The sequence below is a fragment of the Castanea sativa genome, chromosome 9, assembly GCF_040712315.1.
Source record: "Castanea sativa cultivar Marrone di Chiusa Pesio chromosome 9, ASM4071231v1".
In the NCBI taxonomy this organism is placed as follows: domain Eukaryota; kingdom Viridiplantae; phylum Streptophyta; class Magnoliopsida; order Fagales; family Fagaceae; genus Castanea; species Castanea sativa.
Genome location: NC_134021.1, coordinates 13,737,499 through 13,746,567, shown reverse-complemented (window position 1 = coordinate 13,746,567; position 9,069 = coordinate 13,737,499). Strand labels below are relative to the sequence as shown.

The window sequence follows — 9,069 nt, the reverse complement described above, 5'->3', positions numbered from 1 at the left end:
TGTTACTATTCTTATTTATCTTCTTTTTTTTTAATTGTTAGTGCATATAAATATAATAAAATTATTTTTAATTTGACAAAAAATCTTAATTAGTTATTTAATTATATTTATTTATGCATTCCATGATTGTTGTCTTGTCAATCTTTAAACTATTTTAGATTATTGTATAATACAATTTGCATACTAAATTGTATTTAGAATACTATTTTAGATTATTTTATATAATATGAAAGTTGTATATACAAAATAATTATTATTTTTTTATTTTTTTACTCCTCTCACAACAAATTTCTAACTTCGACACTATTGACCCCCTAAAAAAATCCTGGAGCCGCCATTATAGGAATCTTGACATTATTAGCTTTACATTGCAATATTTTTGGAGGTGTTTCCTTTACGGTATAAGAAAATCTCACAATATTTTCATAGTAAACTTAGGTTTGAGATCATCAAAGATCAATATAAATGAAATGAGCTAAAAAAAAATTATATCAGGAGTATGATTCTAAACTTTAAAAAAAAAAAAAAAAGTGTAATACTTCTTGACTTTTTCAAAGAGAAATAGTTATGTGATCTAAATAGGTAAGCATAGAGAGTATAATTCTCTTGCCGTATGCATTGATTCTTTCACACTTATCAGTGTACACCATCCATCATCCATTCTAATATTATACAGTGTACCATTACGGGTCTAAAACAATATATCTTATACTAATACTAATATTTAAAATTTCCGAAAATTTCAGCCTTTGACTTTTTCATATATATATATTGTTCTAAGTACTAATTTATTTATTCCCATCTAAAGCTTTAACACAAATTTCGTATCCCAATAGCTAACCGTTTGATCCTGATTGTTAAACAGAGCATAATTAGTACATAGTACTTAGACCTCGTCCTTGGCTATAAAAGGGGTTTGACTCCTTATGGTTACAGAGTAAAAAAAATACCTAGAAAAAAAGTAAATTTTTGTAACTCCTTCGTAGACCGTAAATTTTTGTAATCAAAATTGAAAATACATAAAATTGTGAGTCCCATGAGAAAATTTTATGTTTGGGTTCGGCACCTATCTTTTGAAAATTGTTTTCAAAAAACTGTTTTAAATACTGCATCTAAAAATTCAATACACCTAGAAGGTTTAGGTGTTTTTAGAAAACTGATATTAAAGTTTTTTTTTAGAATACTAAATATTTTAACACACACACATGGAAAGAGGGGAGAAGGTCTTAAAAAAACTTACAGTGGTATATATATAAAAGGGCTTAACTCTTGAATATACAGCACATACTTTAAACCTCTTTAACTCACACTTATTTTCTAATATGGGATTAATCCACTGTTTTTTCTTTTAAGAATGCTAAATATTTTAACACACACGCACGGGAAAAGGAAAGAAGGTTTTAAAGAAACTTACAGTGGTGTATATCCAAAAATGTCTAACTATTGAAAATACAGCACATGCTTTAAACCTCTTTATTCTTATTCTATTGGAAAATAACTTAACCAATTGTTTTGCACCACTAGCGTTTTCAATGCTCTTAATACTTACTACTTTCTTAAATCCACGTGGTAGTACCATCTGACTCACATTACTTTTGGGGTTATATAGTGACATTTTAATCCGCATGGAGAAAAAGTACAAATTCAGTTACAAAGCTCTTGACTCATAATCATTCCTTATGTGAAATTAAGTTTGCATGCCTTCCCATTCAATAATAATAATAAAAAGTTTGAATGCCTTCTTTGATAAAATATTAAAACAAATATAGAAAAGGAAATAAATTGAATGCCTTGGCTGAAATTTCTCCTTAACTGTTCGCTGGTTGTTAAGGAAATCTTAAGAATTGGATTTGAGTGGGTGTGTTGTAAGATATATTTTGTAACTTTCCCAGCAAAGAGTCCAGGTACAAAGTTAACCTACTACTCTTGATTGTGATAATTAACTCCCTTTTACAAAAATGATCAAATAAATGTCACATGACAGTTCAGAATCTTATGATGTTCAATTAATAGCTATTTTGACCCAAAAAAAGAACCGACCTTAGAGATTTTTCTATTTTTTTGGTTTAAGGTTAATAATTTGTATCTATTATTTGTAATTTCTTTTTTAAACATGTGTTTAAAAATGGTCTAGTGATATAAAGAAAAGTTTGGGTAGAAAAAATAAGATGAAGTTGAAGGGAAGACGTCTAAATTTTAGGAGTTCTCTTTTTTTATTTTATTTATTTTTTAAATGGGGGTGTTTTACTTTTATTCAAATGAAAAAGTAATAATAAATAATAAATGAGTAAACACCATAGATTGAAACTCTCTCAAAATGAAAATTTTTATTTGACATTTATGACCCTATTTGTAATAGAAGTTACCCTTCATTAATGAGAGTATTTTTGAACTATAAATATATACTAATAATTTTTTTTATTCCATAAAAACCACCTTTTCAACCTTACCAACTTCTTTCCATCAGTCAAAAATTAGATAAAGTACCTTCAAGACAATATATTAGATTTCTTAATTAATTTCAAAATTTTGGTTGCATTAATTAATAAATTCATTTGCAAAGAATCTCAATGCAGTTTTTTTTTTTTTTTTTTTTTGAGATTGAATCTCAATGCAGTTAATTCAACAGAGAAACCTTTTTTCGATAGATATTTAACTTAGAAACATAATGTTTGCAAGTTTTAATTTATCATTTTCCACCGTACACAAAAATCACCCAAATAAATTTTTTTATTATTATTATTCCAACTAAAGGAGAAGGGTACTTGTGGGAGATGCAAAATAATTCGAGCTCTTGGTGTATTAATGTCCTCGCATTTGGTCCTGGCTAAGAAAATCATTCTATGCAATTTAAAAAAAAAAAAAAAAACCTTTTTTACATCTTAAAAAACTTTTTTTTATCTATTTTATCAACTCATTTAACTATAGGCTTATACACACCCAACATTCCATTTTTTATTTTTACATACAATATAATAAAATAATAGAATGAGAGAGAGAAGGGGAAGAGAGTGAATGAGAGAGTCAAAGAAGAGAGAAGTGAGAATGAAAATGAAAATGAATAAAAAATAATTACAAACTTACTATTCACAATTGCTAAAACAATTTAGCAATACACACTTGGTAAAGATCAATTTGAGTGCTTTTGTTACTAAATAACCTTTTTTTTTTGGTGGGGGGGGGGGGTTACACACCAATGCTAATGCTAAAATGAGGCCATGATGTAGGTCGCATTCACAAGTCACAACCACACCTACATTAGATGCCCAACCCAAGTTGTCATTGACAATAAATACAGCAGAGCAGCATGGCAATTGGGTACACATTCCATATATAACCAATCCTTTACTAAAAAAGAAAATGTCAAACTCAAAATAGAGGATCCTGCAGGATACAACTGCAAATAACCTCATATTTTTGTCATTATATAAAGAAGATATCACACAGAGAGGAAAAATGCTAGTATCACAATTATTTACACCAATTTTTTCACAATTTGCTACATGACAAGTTGTGACTAGTAGAAAAAATGTGATAGATTTATATAAGTTCATATCTCTACTACTCACAACTCGCTACGTGCCAAGTTGTGTGAATAGTTGTGGTACAACCATTATTCCAGGAGATACGTTTCATTGTAAACGAAGTAGAAGATCCTCTCTGACTTATATAGAATCTTTAATCTCTTTTGCTCTGTGCCACCAAGTACAAGGCATTGTGTTCTGGTTTTACTACCACGAAGGCACCAACCCGGCAAGTCTCTCCCCCGATCTTGTTTTCGAGGTATGTTTCAAACTGATCAATATTGCAAGAAATCTGTCCTCTGTATAGCCTTTTCTGTTGTTATCTGCATCTGCGCGCGTGCATTCATGTGAGTATATAAGACTATGTACAACTTTTCTGGCGTTTCCAGAGATCAGTCATGTGGGGTATCTAATTTATGCCTTCAATCCTTTTTTTTTTTTTAATTCTGTTTCTACCTTCTAAGGTTTCAATTTTCAACCCGGGTTTCTGGATTTATCGTGCTCTGATTATGTTAAGATTGTTTTGTTTGACTCCTTGAGCAATCTTGTTGACTAATCATTCTCATATTCTAATATTGTTTTTTGTCCATAAGACCAATACTAGGAGTTTCATAGAGCTTGACTTTTAAAAGTTTCAATTCAAGTTATCCTGTTTGTTATTCTTCAAACGGTACTTCCTCTCTTTTTATATTTGTTTGTTTTAGTATAAGCTTTTAAAGTAATATTGTGATCTAATTAAACCCACAATACCATTTTCAACTCTAACAAACCTATAGTGGTCCATGCAAAAGCCCTACCAACACAAAATGGGTCTTTCAGCCTATGAACAAAACCAAAAAGAAACCAATAAAAGGTGGATTTTGGAAAATGGGTTATGACTTTCACAATGATGGTACAATGTTTAGGATTGACGCATCTTTTGTTTGTTTGATTGATTTCGGGTCCATGGATTCCTTCATGATGTGTATCTTGTTCCCCAAATTTGTAATCACATAACAATTTTTTCTTTTTTCTTTTTAATGTGTTAAAGAAATCAGAATGCTTATGTGCTAGTATGGAGGTCCCGCGGGGTATAATTATATTGTTTTTGAGAGATTCCCTAGTATAATATATAGGAAACGAGAAGTGAAATTTTAATTTATGATTCACTGGTTGAGAGTTAACCTGATAAACCATTCTATCAAAGAGTGATATGAATAATTATGGAGCTCATGATGTCCTTATGCCACTCAAATCATGTTTTAGAAATTCGTTATTTATGTTTTGGGCTTAAAAGAAAAATTTCTCCATAATATGGGGTTCTTCAACTAATGTTGGGTGGCAATATTTGTCAGGTGAGATATATATATTGGAAAGCATGCCCATGTAATATGTATGTCCGGTATTTTAGGTGTGCTGCTTGAGTTCTTGATTATTGCGTATTTTAGGCCTCTTGATTTCATTTTCATGTTCTCTGTTAGGTTAACGACTATTTAGAGAAATCAGATTAAACTGGCATACAAATTTTGAGTATCTAGGATTTAAGTGGTTGCTGCAGCATTCTAACTTCCTCCATTTATCCTCACTTTTTTTACAAACAAACAAAGCACTAACAAAAGAATCAAGTATAACCTGGAAAACTATTTAGTCATGATGATTCTTATGATTTAAGCTTTGATTGGTTTTGTAGGTAAGTCCTTGGACAAAAACTACCAAAAATTCCATGGCAGAGGATGATATCTATACACAGGATGGCACCGTGGATTACAATGGGAATCCTGCTGACAGGAGAAAGACTGGGCACTGGAAAGCATGCCGTTTTATTCTTGGTATAATTCTAAGCGTTTTTTGCCCATTTGTCGTCACTTATGGCACCATTATTTGATTTGCATTCCTTTGTGGTATCTGATGACCCTGACATCTTGAACTCTATATGATCTGGTCACAGGAAATGAATGTTGTGAAAGGTTGGCATACTATGGGATGAGTACCAATCTGGTGAATTATCTTGAAGATCGTCTCAATCAGGGAAATGTTGCAGCCTCCAATAATGTTACCAATTGGTCTGGGACCTGCTATATCACACCATTGATTGGAGCCTTTATAGCTGATGCTTACTTGGGAAGATATTGGACAATTGCCAGTTTTGTAATCATCTATGTTTTGGTAAGTTTGTTTCAAACAAAATCATCATCCATGCACATGTATGAAAGCTTGAATTGGATATAGGGATGGCATTCCAGTCAAGCCCAGGTGTCCAAGTCTGGTAAATGTCATTGTTGAATAACTTCATTGTAAATTTGATCACTATATTTATATTTAAACCACATCAAGGTTTTCAATTTTGGTCACTCTCTTCCTTGTGAATTTCATTGAATTTACGGCCTATACACGCGCGCACACACATATATATAAATTCCAAATATATCTGAAGTGATGATTATCTTTATGCCAACTTATAATCCTTGCATAAACCTGGTATGACTTTTGAAATAATGATACTCTTGCCTTTGCTGAACAACTAATGGGCTGACTTCCCCAAAATTGCTGAACAGCTCTAATTTTTCTTCTAGGGTATGGCTTTCTTAACAGTGACTGCTTCCGTCCCTGGACTAAAGCCATCATGCGATACGAATGGTTGCCACCCAACAAAAAAACAAAGTGTATTAGTCTTTGTAGCACTTTATATGATTGCTCTTGGGACTGGTGGAATCAAGCCATGCGTATCTTCTTTTGGTGCTGATCAATTTGATGAAAGTTTTGAAAAGGAGAGGAAACAGAAGAGCTCTTTCTTCAACTGGTTTTACTTTTCCATCAATATTGGAGCCCTTATTGCTTCCTCAGTTTTGGTCTGGATTCAAATGAATGTAGGCTGGGGATGGGGGTTTGGAGTCCCGGCAGTGGCAATGGCCATTGCAGTTATTTTCTTTTTCTCAGGTAGCCGGTTGTACCGGCATCAGAAACCTGGAGGGAGTCCTCTTACAAGGATTTTCCGTGTCATTATTGCATCCTTCCGGAAAGCTCATGTTGAGGTACCTTATGATAAGTCTCTTCTTTATGAGACCATAGATGAGGAACGTACTATCGTAGGAAGCCGCAAGCTTGAACACACAAACAAGTTAAGGTGAGCAGATTGGTGCTAAGATTATTATAAATTACATTTTTTTCAAAAGCTTATCAATTCATAATCAAACAATTAGCCTATTTTTTCTGAGCTCTTTTAAAGATCCAACAGTTTCATTTGAAATAATGATACTCTTGCCTTTGCAAATGCAATATTTAGTAGTTCAACCTGGTTCTATAATTTTCTCGTGTAAGTTTATTGTAGACGCGCAACACCTTCTTTTTGAAATGTAATACTCTATGTGCTAGGTACTTAAAAATGTAAATTTGGAACAGTTAGAACCCTCATATCTCAAATGTTTGTATAGCTATCTCTACTGCTGTAATGCAATCATGCAACAGGACATGGACGAGGGGTATTTTCTGATATCTGATCAAATGCTACTATGTTCAATTAATTTCTAATAAAAATTTTCAAATGTCAATTTCCAGATGGTTTGACAAGGCTGCTGTGGAGACTGAAGCAGACCGCAGTAAGGGCTTGAAAGACCCTTGGAGACTCTGCACAGTGACAGAAGTGGAGGAACTCAAGGCCATTATTAGGATACTCCCCATATGGGCATCTGGTATAGTCTTCGCTACCGTTTACAGTCAAATGAGCACCATGTTTGTTTTACAAGGTAACACAATGGACCAACACATGGGCCCTCATTTCAAGATTCCATCAGCATCCCTCTCCCTTTTCGACACTCTTAGTGTGATCTTCTGGGCCCCCGTGTATGACCGGCTCATTGTCCCATGTGCAAGGAGGTTTACTGGCAATGAACGGGGCTTCACTCAGCTCCAACGAATGGGCATTGGGCTTGTCATTTCTATATTCTCCATGATCACTGCTGGGATTTTGGAGGTTGTTCGGCTAAATTATGTTAGAAGGCACAATTACTATGAACTTGAGTACATTCCCATGTCAATTTTCTGGCAAGTACCACAGTATTTTCTTATCGGATGTGCAGAAGTATTCACTTTCATTGGACAGTTGGAGTTCTTCTATGACCAAGCACCTGATGCTATGAGAAGTCTGTGCTCAGCTTTGTCACTTACAACTGTAGCATTGGGGAATTACTTGAGCACGTTGCTGGTTACAATTGTGACAAGCATCACCACAAAGAATGGGAAGCTTGGTTGGATTCCAGATAATTTGAACAGAGGCCATCTTGACTACTTTTATTGGCTCTTGGCCATTCTCAGCCTGCTGAACTTCTTTGTGTATCTCTGGATATCTAAGTGGTATACATACAAAAAGGCGATAGCATTTGGGCAAACAAAGTGAATGTTAGTGGGATTGAAACCTGATTGTGGTCTGTTATTGGAGTTTGTTTAGTCTTTTACTGTCTATTTGAATATTTGGTCTTTTTGCCTGGTCTCTAAGACGAGAGTGTTGGTAAATATGGTTTGCAATGTGTTGTTAATCCCTACCTAGGTTTTAAGGGGTTTGTTAATTCGCATTTGAATTCTTTTGGAATTTAGCCTGTCATTATTTGTGCATCAAACACTGGTATTGTAATATGATACTTTTGGATCATGTTATTTCTCAGTTTTTTGGTTCTTGCCAACTTGATCTGTAATAGACAGGCACAACCACACAGCAACATCAAAAAACACATGGGTATGTTGTAATGTTGAGTTTCTGAACATCAACATGTACTTGATCAATTATCACCTACTTAATGGCATAATATGTCAATAAATTTACATCTAGGTGTAATTTCTATTGTTAATATAAGTCAAAATAATATGTTGACAAATGACGACTTACAACTAGGTGATTATTAGCCTGCCTTGGGCGAAAATCAAAACTATCACATCAAGAATTTGATCAAGAAAATAACAATTAGAGTTACTTGCCTATTTACCTAAGCATAAAGCTTGATGAAGAAACCAAATCACAACCCACCCACCGCTCAAATAATTAAAGGTAGGATGAAAAACATATGTCAAACCAATCTTGTAAGATGAATCGTAGAAATTGCAAGCAACAAAATTTTCTATAAAAGTTTAGACAAAACTTAGATATATTAAAATAACATTACTTTCATATAGATCTATTATTGATATCATACCATGTCACATAAGAAAGTTATATTTATATATAAAAAAATGTAAAAAAAAAAAAAAAAATTGTGTCTCAAGCAAGATTCAATATGGTATGAGAATTAAGAATCACTCCCAGGAATCATGACCAAAAAAAAAACTGCAAAACATGTTCTGAAAACGTCATGTGGCCATGCACAAAACCGGCATGTCGTTTATTGTTATGAAATGTCACAGTGAGCGATTGCAATTGATGTGGCCGAGGACAGAAACGTCATGTCGTTTGGGGCAGAAAATATGGGCAACATGTTTCATGTCTTCTGGCCAATAGACAACATAATAATCTAAACTTTATCATCCTCAGAAATGGATAATGCATAAAACAAGAGGTTCAAAACACTTTATACTTTAC

General features: G+C 33.2%; 1 protein-coding gene across 1 annotated transcript; it reads left to right on the top strand.

Moving 5' to 3' along the window:
- The first annotated feature begins 3,691 nt into the window (after positions 1–3,691).
- Positions 3,692–8,133, top strand: LOC142610001 (protein NRT1/ PTR FAMILY 8.1-like). The gene is made up of 5 exons (XM_075781719.1): positions 3,692–3,783; positions 5,194–5,332; positions 5,452–5,669; positions 6,077–6,627; positions 7,059–8,133. The coding sequence occupies exons 2-5, from the start codon at positions 5,227–5,229 to the stop codon at positions 7,894–7,896; spliced, it is 1,713 nt and encodes a 570-aa protein (XP_075637834.1). The 5' UTR covers positions 3,692–3,783; positions 5,194–5,226; the 3' UTR covers positions 7,897–8,133.
- The last annotated feature ends 936 nt before the right edge of the window (positions 8,134–9,069 follow it).